This window comes from Bombus pascuorum, chromosome 12 (assembly GCF_905332965.1).
Source record: "Bombus pascuorum chromosome 12, iyBomPasc1.1, whole genome shotgun sequence".
Taxonomy (NCBI): domain Eukaryota; kingdom Metazoa; phylum Arthropoda; class Insecta; order Hymenoptera; family Apidae; genus Bombus; species Bombus pascuorum.
This window is the reverse complement of record NC_083499.1, coordinates 9404679-9419371: the sequence shown is the minus strand read 5'-3', so window position 1 is coordinate 9419371 and position 14693 is coordinate 9404679. Positions and strand designations below refer to the sequence as shown.

Here is a 14693-nt window from a genome sequence, read left to right as displayed (position 1 = left end):
AGTAACCAAAGCAGAAAGGTGACACAATAATGACATATGTACAAATTACATTGTAAGATACACAGCGGTAAAGTCATGTACACATACATCTATAATTATCTAAAATGGTATTACATTCTTTTCTCAAATGACATTAAACTTAATTTATGTCCTGTGTGATTTCTTACAAACAAGAACAAAAAAATACAACATGGTCTTACATGGGAGTATCAATATATTACATCTTGTATGTAATGGCCATAGTTTTAAAAAACAATATAACAATTAATATCTAGTCATTGTGATCTGTTTTCTACTGATAATTATTAAATTTATCTACTTTCTCCTATAATGTTATAAAAACCTTCTTTTTTTTTTTGGTATCATTCATACTTAATGTCGAGGGCAGTTTGTTGTTTCAATGTTACGACTCTGCTCTTGACATACACTTTGTTAAAGAGAAGACTGTACTACACACCTACAGGAACTTCATGATCATCATTCATGATAGAGATACATGTACTAAAAGATATTAATTAAACAAGTATCACAAATTCATTATTAGTTATCATCTGAAAACAATATATATGTATGTGTGCGTGCGCGTGCGCGCGTGTGCGTGCATATATATATATATTACTATATATATATTACTGTATATATGTATATATATATACAGTAATATATATATATGTACACACACATACCCATATATATATATATATATATATATATATATATATATATATATACGTATGATGCACACAAAGATACTAAAAAGTATAAAAATGTAAGTAAAATCGTCAGAATAACAAAATTCATTTTTGGTAGTCAATATGGTAGTCACATATGCTTGCAATACTTGATACCGCAACATTGAAACAAGATTGCACAGAAAAAATAATATTCTTCCTAACATTAAATATATTGTATAAAAGTGAGTTGGCATTTAAATGCATGAAAACGTTTTGATTTTTTTTCATTAATAACCAGAATAAATAGATTACCTGAAAATGAAAATAAAGAACAATAAGCGATTCTCCATTTCTACATTCTGCACATTATCAAAGTAATACAGAATGGAAATGGAAAACTTTAATTGTCATTTTTGTAAGAATTATGTATATAGTGTTCTTTATAACATCACCTAAAAATAATTTTCTAATATAACATAGTATTAATATGATAAAAGTAATTATGTTTTTTGGATGTGTACTTCAAATCCATATGTCTTATTTTTCAAAAAATTATGTCTTATAGCCTATTTGTACCCGTCAGAAATGCTTAATTTTTTTTTCATTTATCTCTACTGTCGATTATTAATGTATATTAATATGTATCGTTATATATCTCTATCGTCGAAAAATGACTCGTCTCCATATCTCAATTTATCATAAAAATAGGCTACATATTACATTTTGTTTTAATCCGATAGCCAAATTTGATTAACTCAAAAATTACATTTAGTTCGGAATCCTGATGCTACGAAATGTGAATTCGTTTTTCATTGAACTTCGAAAAGATTTTTACATATGACAGATCTTTCCATAAATATTTTTGAAACCATAGCAACTTTTGAGGCTTTATCTTGTCTGAAAAAATAATCTATCATTAACAAGTTCAACAAATAAATTCGAATTATAGAATTTACAGCATCAACTCGTTCAATTTAAGTCCTTTTTAGATCATTAGTTCGATGTAATTAAATTATATAATTTGTTAGTAATCATCTCTTTTGTAAAATAGTTCAACGCAAATTTAAAATTCTTTGGTATATCGATCGTTCTTAAGGACCCGACACTAAGACTAGATGAAAATATTTGTATCCGTGTTTGCTTATTGGAAAATGTTAAATATCCAGACGACGGATACTATCACTATAAATACATCGATGAAACTTTGTATGTTCAACGATTTTCATTCATCGAGCGTCGCAGTACTTTCTAAAAATTAGTACTATCTTTGAGAAATTGAATTACAAGTGAATACTTCTAAGTGCCTACAATGAATCTTGAATACAAATATGATTACATTCAAGTCCAATGAGTCATCGAACATTCAATCATTTTCACTCTCCAAACATATTCGCTATTCATTTACTGTTTCTCAAAAAGAGAACACACTATACGATGATTCAGAAAAGACACAATCATCTTCCTTAATATTAATAACACATATCATTTCTAATACTCTCACTCTTCTTCTCATGAACACCACTAATGTGCACCTGTCGCATTTTGGTGTTAACATAAAAGCTTTGTATTAACTATGTAAAACGCTTTATTCTGGACTAGAGACGGTTTGTTGTTGTTGACTATCCTCATCTTTTACAACATCGGCTTGCATAGCTTTCGTGAGGACATTAGCATCTTTTAATGATATTACTTGAAGAACTTGATGTTCACCTGCGGCGTTTATCATTGTCATAGGATGGCCTTGAATAGTAACAGCTTCAATGCTAGCTTCCCCATTTCCAGGCTCAACCTTTGGGACTTGAACCATTGGTGTGACTACTTGCATCGTACCGTCACTTTGAATATTGGCAACCATAGTTTGATACATACTAGCAGATACTGGTACTGTTATCACTCCTGAGACGGAAACAGGATAGCCTGAAACAAAGAAGTAACTGTCCTGTGTTCTGCCCCTGACCAGGCATTTTTCTCTCTGTATAGCAAACTGGGAATTAAAACGTCAAACTTAATAATTCGAAGAGCACGTATTCGTACGTGTATTTTCGATATCGACCATTTTTTCGGATTTGTGCGTTCATGCTACCAGTTTACGATACAGTCAGATTTGACGGGCTATACGTTTTTTCTAAAACTTAAATGACAAGTTAAAAGTATATTGTTCTATACAAAGCTAATAAAATGTTAGATTAACAGGGTGTGCTAAAGAAAAGTAGATATACTTACTCTATGTGTCAAATACTTAATGTAATTGAAAAGATGAATACTTTTGTTTTCACATTTAGCATTATCCTTTTTTCTGGCACACCCTTTTAATGTAATATCATTAATGTGCAAACATAATTCTCATCTACACTTCAGAAAAAATAAGGCATTAATAAAAAGCAACAGATGTTTAAGCCAATCTGTAAGATCAAGTATGGACGAGCATAAATTATACAAATACGAATTGTTTTATTAAAAATAATTTATTGATTCAAATAAATTAGAAAATAGCAATCGTGAGTAGCTTAAACAAAGGCTGCGAAATACAACAGCTATAAAATAATAAAAACATCAACAAAAAATACTCTATGTACAGCAGTTTTATTTCTCTTTGTTTTAATTAAAGTAAATTAAAGTAACCAATTTTCGATAATAATGGTAAAGTGATTGTAAAACAGGGATAGGTTCTTTCTGTGATCCTCAATACCTTCCTTTATTTTCTCGTTTAAATTTAAAATCTTAAGAATCCATGTGAACCGATCGATTCTATCTGTTTACTTTATAACGTACACACTTTAAAAATCTTTAAAAATCTGTGTATCTAAAGCTTTCCATAGTACCAACTATACATGCAACATTCCAATATATAAATAGATTGTAGGCTTCATGAATTGCTTTTCAATATATAAAAAAAAAAAAACAATATATACATGCATCTACGATACGTTCAAATTTAATTCTATCAATTGTATCATTTCATTTAGCCCCTGTTAAAAAGTTCTTGAATTTTATCTCATCTCAGAATGAGAATAGTCTAAAAACGTTATAGACATATGTGTATATACAAAACGACACAATATTAAGAGCAACTTCTCTAGTTTCTCTCTAAAGTTCCTTCACTTATCACACGACATTTAAACGTAAATTAATTCATAAAAATCAATACATAAGTGCCCTGAATATTTTTTTTTTTGATGATCTCTTACATGTATCATGGATTCTTAAAGAAGAAATTAAAATAAAGCTGTGCATAGCTCCGAATGAAATTGCATATGTACAGTATCAAAAAAGAATAACTAATCGATATTCTACTTTCGTTGTACAAAGTAGTAGAACACGTAGGTATTTTTCTTGAATGGAGCGTAGCAGACAGCATGCAAAACAACAAAGGATCCTGGGCCAGTAAAAATCAATTCACTGTTCAAGTAGCTCCTGGCCGGCGACGGTGCAGAGCCTATAGAAAACTGTTTTACCGTGTCCATCTTCTCCTGTGAGAATGATTTGACCATCTTGACCTAATGTTGCTTCTGTAACGCTGTTTAAATCGACAGCGACACTAGTACCTTCCCCATTGCCTGCTACTTCAGCGAGTGCTTGTACTTCTCCTTGACTTGTATGGATCTGTAGATAAGAAAATTCATTCCCATTTTAAAACTTTGCTCCTAAAATCAAAAAGGAAAACATAAAAAGTGGTTTATGATAACTTACAGTAGCTACGCCTTGAACCTGAGCTGTTGTACCATCTGGTAGTGTAATTATTGGGTTACTAGGATCAACTTGGATGATCGATACGGTGCCATCAGGGTTCGTTATTGTTTGTAAAACTGCCGTCGGATATTGAGCCGTCATCTAGAACACAAGAATAAAATATTAATTATGATGGCCGAAACACGTGTCTTTTTAAATATTTTAAAAAGCAAGATATGATTATAACTGAAAAAATGGTGAAAATTTTACAGAAGGTATAATCAAATAAAATGTGGTTCCAAGTATGACTACAGAAATAAAGATAGATTAAACTCAAATAAGGGAAACTAAACACATGAACATAAACGTAAATTGTGTATAAAGGAATTTCAAATTATAATTATTTTTAATATAAAATCAGAATTTAAAGAAACACCATGATCTCACAATGTACTATCGAATCTTGGATCAAATTTGATTAAACTCAAACTGTACTAAATAATTGGACTTTTTTCAATCACGTTGTTTCCATCAATTCTTTTTTTGTACTCTATCCACTCCCACCTGAGTGGCAGTGGCAAGAGCTGTAGGAGACGCGGCAATGATTTGTGCTGGCGAAGAGTTTCCCTTAGATGAATCCGTGCTGCTGAGGCGAACAACTCCCACCGTCTGCTGTTGTTGCTGCGATTGTCCACCTTGCCCTTGACTGGATGAATGTGACGGATGCGACGAGGAATGAGGAGTCGATTGTTGTATCAGTACATTGGCTTTATCATCTTCTTCGCTGAATGCAGGTAGAAGATCTTCTCTTCCATGAAATTTATAACAGTTTATTACAATTTGTCTTAACGCATGTGTCCAAGAAATCTAAAAAAAATACATTAGAACAAACATTAAGTAGTTTAGAAAATTTATATACACGAAATAAAAAGAAAGTGTTCGAAGATTCTTTAAAATATTTACAAACCTTCTGTTTCTCGTCTTCAGACCTTGCATCCATACGCACATTTGCCCAAGGAAGTTCTTTTGGCCACCATGGTGGCCGTGTACTATCTCTTCCCCAACCAGGTTTACCTCTGCCTGTAGAATACTTTAACATTAAAGGGATGAATGCTCTGAGTTGAGCTTGCGTCATTTTTTCTACGGGTGTTGGTATGCCATCTATTATAAGAGGTGGTAATTCATATAAAGATGGATCGTCTTGTACTGGTGGCGGAGCTTGTTGTGCGAGCGCACTTTCAAGTTCTTCCATTATAACATTTCTTAAATTTTTTACTACATCCTCTAACGGTTTTGCTCCAAATACTTTATAACTACTGTTTGGCTTTCCTGGTGTAGCTACTAATACTACTGCCTGTTGTCCAACTCGCGTTGCAAACTCATCTATAGTTTGCTGTAAATAATACATATTTAATAAATAATAAATAAACAAATAAATGATAAATATTTAAAGGAATACAGATAACAAGATGAAACATAGCAATGTGTATATACTTACTCTAAGTTTTCTTAGGAGTCTGTTTTGTTGTCTCTTTCTAATGCTGGGATTTGTTTCAAAGCTATGAGGTCGTTTCCTTTTTTTCGCTGAGACAATGGCTGCGGCAGCTGCTACGCCAACAGGGCCTAAATGTGCAAATTATTAATTATATGTTTTCTAATTTTACAATCCCACACCAAATAAAATGTCAGTAAAATATCAGTAATATTAAAAGATACTGAAGAAAAAATTTCAATTTGTGTGATATTTCCAAAATATTTTTATCCTATTCACGTATATGTATATATGTGTATAGATATTTTACTGACATGTCAACATGTATCTTTAGTTCATTCAAAACAAGAGATGCAAAGCAGTAGTGATATGAAACGTGCTTGATATCCAAGAATATATTATACATATATTAAAATGAATTAAATTTATATATGTATATATATGTATATATAGAATTCAACATTATGTTTTACAACAGTGAAATGAAAGGTATTTGAAATCTAAATAAATAATATATTCTTGAATTTTTTTCGATAAGGTAAAAATGAACATCTACAAAATATTACATATTTTTCTTATAACATTTAGGGAGTAAACATAACATAATAAATTTATTGCACAAAGTGAACACAAATTTAAGTGATAAATATTAAGCTAATTTCTAAGCTATGATATTTTAATAAACACACAGAAAGATGATATATATGAATAATTCTAAATTTGCAAGTGGAAATTACTGCATAAAATGCAAAATTAAGATGTATATAAAAAACAGTGTTTCCATGTATGTAGAATATTAAAAACATGAAGCAAATAATATTACAGCACACAAACAATGTAAAATGCATTCAATAATGGTATTTTTGTCAATATTTTCTTTGTAATTTGCATTATGAGTACTTATCTTGTTGAAAGAAAATTAGAATGATAAAAAAATGAGATATAAACAAAGGTAAAAAAGAAAAGAAACAATACATTCATGCTGCACTGTCAATGATGTAAATGAAAAAAACAATAAACTTATGCATTTTCTTTTAAATGACTTAATAAAACTATAAACAACTAAAACTATTAACCATGTTAGGGCTCCATAGAGAATCTTCTTATAAATGTATTCTAGTTTAATATTTAATAGTTACCAGATTAGATGTATCATTGGCAGGCAGTATTTTACTTCTATCTTTCTGTTGATAATAAATCAAGGTAACTTCAATTCTATGTATCTCCATATTTTTTGATATAATTATTATAATGTTGCAAAAATAATCATTTCTTTTATCTATGTTTAAAGAATTGAATAATATTATACAAATTATACTTTAATACTTTATATATTATATAAAAAAATTAGAATAATATCCATTATTAACATTATCAATTATAAACTGAAATATGTCAATCACAATCCAAAATATTTAATTTATAAAGTCCTTTACTTATTTTTTCCTTGTGCCTATGTAATGAGACTTGTTCATTTAACATTATTGGTGCACCCTCTATGTTACTTTCCTTTTGTAAATGAAAATAATTAGAATATAAATAACTCAAAAGGTGAAAAAGCAAAAAAATGGAAATCACCATTAGCGTGTTTGATTTGCCAACCTGCAGCGGCGAGCTGGGCCGTCACATCGTCATCCATAGCAGCTGTCAAAAGGTCACCCTCCTCATATGTTTCAGACCCACTACTTGGTTCGTCGTCATCATCATCTGAGATTCTATCCATTGTGCCAGGCTCTGCACTAGGCAGAGACACCATCTTTTTGTCTTCGTCCGTGTTGTCTTCGGTTATATTGCAATGCCCCGTCGAAACAGATGCTAATCTTTGATGTTTTATTTTCTTTCTACATCACCTCCTAAATCGAAAGAAACAAACTTATATGAGAAATAAAATATAAAATATGAAATATAAAATATAGAATAATAGACTGTCTCTTGTAAATGTATAAATTTCCAAAACAAAGTTGTCTTCCATAATGTTTATAAATTTACCTTCTGTTAAGCTTACATAGTGATATTATTTAAATATAACTACAAAATAATGTTCTTTTAGCGATATATAGAAAATCATTTATATTATTTATAGGAAGGAACTTCAATGTTAAACGAAATGTTGAAATTTACTACGTTCATATATATAATAAAACATAACAGTACAAATAACACTAAATCCAACAATAAAAAAGATGATAAGATCGTACATCAAATAATATTTTACGAGCAATTAAAATAATGATATTATTATCTGCGTATCATTGATTGATGATATAAACGTAGGAAAAACATAAACAGATGTTCTTACTACATACACAAGAACTATAAAATATTACAAAGTATAATAATGACATTGAATACATAAGTATTTCCATGTGGAATACTGCATGATGATTAGAGTAGATAAGAATCCAGGATATTGATACTACATACGGCCAGAATTTGAGAAACATAAACAATGAGTTTCAGGCGGAAGTTTTTCCCGCGCGTACGTTTAGGATCCCCACGCATGATGAAACGTGATGCGATAAGATATTCGCACTAAACGTGAGACAACATCGTAAATAAGGAGCGCGCGGAAACAAATTAACGTAACGTAAATTTGTGAACATCGTCGTCGTCGCCGTGGTCTCTGCATAGACATAGGATATCGGTAATGCGCGGATGAAGCGTAGCGAACCGGTGTTACACTCGGGGTGACAGCGAGCAACAGATACATATTTGTTGGATGAATTTGACAGGCGACGCGACAGACGACAGACGGCGGACAGGCAGTTAAGAAGAGTGGTAAGAGCGTGGCTTGGCAAAGTGTGACGAGGTGTGAGAGAACAGAGAGAGAAGATGCGCCAAGCCGCGCACACGGCGCGTTTATTTGGTGGATACTTGGGGGGGCAATGAAAATGCGCAGGGCACACGCAAAAGAGACCACCTCCGGGGCCGCAAAGCTCATGACCGCGGTACCGCGGAGCCATGGAGCAGGCCCAGTGAAAATCGCGAGTTGCGTACGCACCTTGTGTGTCCCGTGAGTGGTCACCCGATCAGGGAGGGCTCAGGGTTTCGCGTCTGCGGGGAGGCCGCCGTCGGCTACGCTCTCTCACCACGCCCTACGCTCGCGTCTCGCGGTCTCATCTCGCCACCCGTGTTAAACGCTCACCCGCACAGCACCACCACCGTGAGGCTAAAACGCGACCTTCTACCTCACCGGGCGTAACTCGCGTGTACGTCGCGCCACGCCACAACAACACACACAACAGCCGCCATAGACACCATGGCCAGTTTCGCCAGCAGCCGTATCGATCGGCTACGCGGCCCTCCATCTCCACCACAACAAACGCGGCAGCGAGGCGGCCATTTTGAGCGAGCCTGCGCGGTGCACTCCAAGCAGACGATGCGAAATTGCCCTTATTTCGCGAATAAGCAACATACGCGCATCGCCCGGTCCCTCAACGATCAATTACGTGCTAATAACGCACCGATACTTATTCGGCACTCACCGATTTCCCCTCAGAATCCGCAAAAAGGTACCAGCGACCACGGAAACACGAACACCATATACATGTATATAGATCTGGAATAACCTGATTGGCTGGTACCACTGGGGTACGCGTCATGGCGTCCATCCGATCTATCTTCTTATTGGATCCTGAAACACGTGACTCTTGCTCTCAGCGTCCCTGGAACGATGTTGCTGAGTTTCAGTCTAACCTAAAAACTTGCACCATCTGAAACGGCAAGAAACAATCGTTTGTTGTTTTGACGTTTTCTATTCGAAAGACTTTATCCTGGGTATGCAATTCCTCTTTCTATTTTATTGTCTTTATAGCGATACTCTTTTCTTATGTTTTCGTAATGAGAAATTTTTGTAAATTGTTATCAAGTTATAAAGTTCGAATCTTAAATACGAAGGTAATTTAAAGAGACAACATGTAATCTTATGACATCAACAAGGAAAAATACCAATTACAAGAAAGAAAATATATTTTATTTTTTTTTTACTATCATTATAATAAATCTAACAATATAAAAGTATATTATTTAAAAATAATATTTAATAGTATAAAATGTTGTAAAGCAGCTTTACATATCACATCTGGGGTGGGGTAAATTACTAATTATACATGTTAGTTTAGTGGTATCAACCAATTGGATTTAAAAAAAAAAAATATATATATATACTGTTATTAAATTTACATAGTAATACTTTATAAAATTAATGATTCGTAATTTTTTGAATACATATCTAGTATTGTCTTAAGTATAAAGATTGTTAAACTAAATGCGAGGTTTGAAGTAGAAAATGTCTTAAACTCATGAATGAATACAGTCTAAATAGAATTCAAGACATTTTGTAATTTTACGTTAAATAAGAAATCTTGTTGCATCGATCCAATTGGCTACAGACCAATACCACCAGTGAAAAATATGTTTTTACTTTCAAGCCCATGGCTTGTTTTTATTGCACAGTTTTCCAAACCAACCAGGCTCACAAAGACATGTATTATCAGGTTGACATGTTCCATTTCTGCATGCTCTTGTGCAGGCTGAGCGTTGTGGAGATCTTCTACCAATTTCACAATGATCTCCTTTGAAACCAGTAGGACATCTGCACACATTGTTCCCTTTGCATTTCCCTCCATTTAAACAAGGAATTACACACTTTGCTAAAAAAGTGAAAACATATTTATTATGAAGCCAATACTATTATTTTAACCATTAGTAGCTACATTTCTATTATAATTTTACTTACAAAATTCACAACGTAATCCAAAATATCCTTTTGGACATTCGCAAGTATCTTTTTGTATACATTTCCCACCATTTAAACATTTTTCTGCACATATACCTAAAATTAATTGTGCTTTAATTAAGAGAAAAAAATTTGTGTCATAAACGCTTTCTTAAAGTTTATAGAAAAAAATGCTGCATCTTAGACAGCTTGGAATTCGATTGGCTAGTACATCAGCAGCTTCAGGAGCAACTAGATCAGGGAAATTATTAGATTCAGTTATAAGGGTAGATCATGCTGGAGAATTAGGAGCTGATAGAATATATGCTGGACAAATGGCTGTTTTAGGTATAAATATACTGTAAATATGTACCAGGATGTTGTTGTTTCTTTGGATATAAATTTAACACAGGTATATAAGACAGGTAGAACATCTGTTGGTCCAACTATTCAACATATGTGGGATCAAGAAAAGGAACATCGTGCAAAGTTTGAAGAGTTGATTAGAAAATATCGTGTAAGACCCACTGTTCTAACACCTATTTGGAACATTGCTGGGTTTGTTCTTGGTGCTGGTACAGCACTCATGGGAGAAAAAGCAGCTATGGCTTGCACCGTAGCTGTTGAAACAGTGATTACAGAGCATTACAATGATCAATTACGTGCATTGATGGAAAGTGATGAAAAAGTACATGAAGAAGTTTTAGAAATGATTAAAAAATTTCGTGATGAAGAACAAGAACATCATGACACTGGTCTAAAACATGGTGCAGAACAAGCACCATTCTATCAAGCTTTAACAAATGTTATTAAATTTGGTTGTAAAACTGCTATATCAATATCCAAAGTTATATAAATTATATAATTTGTTAATATAGTATAAAAGTGTAACGTTAATAAAATATTTATAAATATTAGTTTGATTTTAAGTAAATAAAGTATCTGTTTTATATATATGTCTTATTTTGAAATCAAAATACCTCCTTCACAATATGGTCCTTGAAAACCTGGTGGACATGAACAAACACCAGGTGCTGTACAATTGCCACCATTCATACAGTTTGGATAGCACAATGCCTTTTTACAATGAGGTGGGCCTAAATATCCATCTGGACAAGGTCCAGGATTAGGTTCTGCAATGAAAAATATTACGTAAAGAAGAAATTCATTTGATATCAATAAAAAGTACAGGATTTGAATATAATAAGTGTAATCATAAAAGTATTTTTTAGTAATATTGTATAAATTCATAAATAGTACAAGCAAATATCAAATTGGTTCATGCATAAATTTTATCTTGTCTTTTACCTTTAGACCATAAACAATTATCGTTCATTGCAAAGGAACACAAGACACATTGAGCGATTATTTTCCGCTACACCTACATAAGTTTAAGCAGATAAATGCAATTACTTTCATTAATAAAAATTTTAGGATACAATCGGGTCATTCAGAGTCATGCGTTCATTGATTTGAAGAAACTATTTTATCGATTACAGATCTATAGTATAAGCGGATAAAAGGATCTACCTTCATGCTAACCGGAAAGCGTTATACACAGTTAAAGTTTCCCGCAAAATATCTTTTATCGAGTTGTATATACAAAGATATATTTTGTGCACCGATCGGACAGAAACACAATCGAAATCATCGTCAATTCATAACATTTCTCTTACTCCACATACATCATTATTACAAAAAATGTTTGCTTCTATCGTCGTCTTTCCTTATCTTTTTGCAAAGAGCAGTTTTCATGGTAATGAAACAGTTGAGATTTCGATAGTTTCTAATTGAAGTGTGTAGCAAGTTGAGCAATGAATTATTGCTGATACAGAACTCTGTGAGTGCGGGCAGGCGTGCACACGCGCGCGCGGGTGTATGTGTGTGCGTGCGTGTGCGTGTAAAAAGAGATGATCATGGGCGCGATTGACGCACTCACCGCGCACGGCGCATTCTTTTCTCAGGTTAAGGCGAAGGGGTGTTCCGTTTAAAGGTTTTCCCTTACGACTTTCAATCATCAAACCGATGCCTAATTGCGCAATGCCCGAATTATTACCAGAACATGGTAATAGGACGCTGAATTCTGCGAATTTAATGAACATTATGCATTTATTTATATACGTAGGCATTAAATTTAATAATTTTTTGTTAATCGATTAAATTTGTTGACTGAAAATACTTCGATAAATAAAAAGACATAAATTACCCTTGGGTCTCTTGGGTACTCTTCCTTGCGTTTTGATCGTGATATATGGTGTTTTCAGGATTGTCTCGTCGAACGATTTTAATCGATAAAAATTATAGTAATATTTCTTTACACCGGACTTCCATGTAAAATTTACGTACGTTACTTCGCTCGGAATAATCGGTAATTTGCTTTCGAATTCTGGATCCAATAGATAAGGCAAGACCCTACCTTCCGTAATCGCGAATATCTCCATTTCAACCCCTAAACGAAACAGAAGGAAAAGATCGATTGTAACTTGTTACATGTCATACATATTCATGTGGAGTGATGTTGGAATAAATTTAAAGAAATAGATTGTTACTCTAATACTATTTATAGAATAAATAAATACAGTATATCTATACTTAAACATGAGAGGATCACATAAAAGATATGTATATATATATATATATATGAACAATAATGAATGAATCTTTATCTCATAATGAAATAACATAATATCATATAACATAAACAGATATATGAAGTATTTTATAACATAAACTAGACATAAGATAAAAAATAAATATTGTCCCCATATACTAAAATCACGAATAAGTGAATGCCACAACAGCATCCCAAAAAATAGCAATTTTATCGATATCAAATAAATTCTTCAGAATGACAATATGTATTTTCTTCTTCTAATATCAATATGATAAGAATATCAAGAAGAACAAAATACTGTAGGAATGAAATAACACAGTATATGCAAAAAGAAAAATGCGACACCCAACACGGATGGATATTCGTGGCGCGGTAGTATCGATACTCGTGAACCAACTTACCGCTGAACATTTTGATCTGTTGCTGGTCGATCCATAGGGAGATGTCACCGGTTGGTTTGTGCCCATTGCCGGATCGATGGTGATTTCTCGCGGCCGCCGTGTCCAGGAGCAGAGCGATTGCCGCCGAGGCCAGGGCGGCTGCGGCCCACTGCATAATTAACGACGTGCCGCCAGGTGTTGCACGGTTTATGACTAGCCCCCTTGTGGCTATGTAAATCTTTCTCTTTCTGTGTGATTCTTTGTAAGCGTAAGCTATTCGTTGGTGTATGTGACACTCGTGTGCCTTGGTGTGTGCAGCCCGACGGAACACGCCACGATTCGACGCGTGAAATTTGGGATTTCACGGCGAGACTCGAGACGAACGAGCACGTTCTCACGCACGCAATCTAATGAGCTGACACAACTCAGAGAGACACGTATGCGAAGCTTCAATGGGGATCAGATCTTGCGATCAAGGGAACGACCAACGACCGGTTGACCGACGACCAATTTCGCCGATGCCTCGCTGTAGCTTTCTGCCAGCTCTGTCGATAATGCAGCCGTACGATCACACGATGTTAAGTCAACAAGACGCGTATACACACGTTCGTACAGGCCGCGTCGCTGCGGCAAACTGACTGACTGACTGACTGACTCAATGAGAAAAGGTCTACAGCAGCCCGTCTTCTTGCTGTGAGTCCGAGAGCAAGATCTCTATCTCTTAAGGGGTCCCGATACGTTTGGGGATAAGGGTGCGTGCACAACGATTTCCAGAATCGATATTCGATGCTTCTTCTGAAACTTGACCGATCATACTTTCTGACATAATCTCCATTAGATTTTCTTAACTTCTTTGACATTTCTAATATTTTTTAATTTTGCTACATTGCTTGCCACTGTGATCTTTCATTGTTAACAAAATGTATTGAATTTGTTGAAAATATGAAAAAATCATTCTTAAACCATTGAATATTTTTTTATTTGTTGAAAGAAAAATAAGAACAGGGCATAAAAAATCGTAGGTCATAGTAGTAAATATTTGATGTTAAGAACAGCATCGAAATGTAATATATAAGTCCTCATTGAACAAAGTTGTGAATTTAAATTTCAATTGATTCAAATATTACATTGATTGCAATTCATAATT

General features: G+C 33.7%; 4 protein-coding genes across 11 annotated transcripts in view; 1 reads left to right on the top strand and 3 right to left on the bottom strand.

Moving 5' to 3' along the window:
• LOC132912644 (voltage-dependent calcium channel subunit alpha-2/delta-3) overlaps window positions 1–14693 on the bottom strand; it is a 78497-nt gene that overhangs the window by 28070 nt on the left and 35734 nt on the right. The gene's annotated exons all lie outside the window — the stretch shown is intronic.
• LOC132912652 (DNA-binding protein P3A2) lies at window positions 74–9426 on the bottom strand. 4 transcript variants are annotated; one of them, XM_060970269.1, is made up of 8 exons: window positions 9321–9426; window positions 7414–7688; window positions 5842–5966; window positions 5311–5736; window positions 4908–5210; window positions 4365–4505; window positions 4130–4277; window positions 74–2591 (listed from the first exon to the last, which is right to left on the bottom strand). In XM_060970269.1, exons 2-8 carry the CDS (start codon window positions 7589–7591, stop codon window positions 2260–2262), a joined length of 1653 nt encoding a protein of 550 aa, XP_060826252.1. In that variant the 5' UTR covers window positions 7592–7688; window positions 9321–9426; the 3' UTR covers window positions 74–2259. The 4 variants fall into 4 exon arrangements, with proteins under 4 accessions (XP_060826252.1, XP_060826251.1, XP_060826254.1 ...); XM_060970268.1 differs by lacking the exon at window positions 9321–9426 and adding an exon at window positions 8837–8978; XM_060970271.1 differs by lacking the exon at window positions 9321–9426 and adding an exon at window positions 8837–8978 and having other exon boundaries at window positions 5010–5210.
• LOC132912667 (5-demethoxyubiquinone hydroxylase, mitochondrial) lies at window positions 9415–11504 on the top strand. Of its 2 annotated transcripts, XM_060970292.1 has the most exons (3): window positions 9415–9612; window positions 10731–10900; window positions 10978–11504. In XM_060970292.1, exons 2-3 carry the CDS (start codon window positions 10744–10746, stop codon window positions 11406–11408), a joined length of 588 nt encoding a protein of 195 aa, XP_060826275.1. In that variant the 5' UTR covers window positions 9415–9612; window positions 10731–10743; the 3' UTR covers window positions 11409–11504. The 2 variants fall into 2 exon arrangements, with proteins under 2 accessions (XP_060826275.1, XP_060826276.1); XM_060970293.1 differs by lacking the exon at window positions 9415–9612 and having other exon boundaries at window positions 10665–10900.
• Window positions 9787–14229, bottom strand: LOC132912662 (protein shifted). Its single transcript, XM_060970286.1, has 6 exons — window positions 13568–14229; window positions 12759–13001; window positions 12492–12635; window positions 11533–11685; window positions 10574–10669; window positions 9787–10487 (listed from the first exon to the last, which is right to left on the bottom strand). Exons 1-6 carry the CDS (start codon window positions 13719–13721, stop codon window positions 10261–10263), a joined length of 1017 nt encoding a protein of 338 aa, XP_060826269.1. The 5' UTR covers window positions 13722–14229; the 3' UTR covers window positions 9787–10260.

What these genes read in the sequence shown, in the direction of transcription:
- LOC132912652 (XM_060970269.1), bottom strand. Translation starts at nt 7,591, where the DNA reads ATGGTGTCTCTGCCTAGTGCAGAGCCTGGCACAATGGATAGAATCTCA. An exon ending in CTCTTGCCACTGCCACTCAG is followed by an intron (nt 4,506 to 4,907) that starts GTGGGAGTGGAT and finishes CTTGTGTTCTAG; the next exon opens with ATGACGGCTCAATATCCGAC. An exon ending in CACAGGAGAAGATGGACACG is followed by an intron (nt 2,592 to 4,129) that starts GTAAAACAGTTT and finishes TCTTTGTTTCAG; the next exon opens with GCTATCCTGTTTCCGTCTCA.
- LOC132912662 (XM_060970286.1), bottom strand. Translation starts at nt 13,721, where the DNA reads ATGCAGTGGGCCGCAGCCGCCCTGGCCTCGGCGGCAATCGCTCTGCTC. An exon ending in AGTACCCAAGAGACCCAAGG is followed by an intron (nt 12,636 to 12,758) that starts GTAATTTATGTC and finishes TTAAATTCGCAG; the next exon opens with AATTCAGCGTCCTATTACCA. An exon ending in AGGACCATATTGTGAAGGAG is followed by an intron (nt 10,670 to 11,532) that starts GTATTTTGATTT and finishes AATTAATTTTAG; the next exon opens with GTATATGTGCAGAAAAATGT.
- LOC132912667 (XM_060970292.1), top strand. Translation starts at nt 10,744, where the DNA reads ATGCTGCATCTTAGACAGCTTGGAATTCGATTGGCTAGTACATCAGCA. An exon ending in TGGACAAATGGCTGTTTTAG is followed by an intron (nt 10,901 to 10,977) that starts GTATAAATATAC and finishes TATATAAGACAG; the next exon opens with GTAGAACATCTGTTGGTCCA.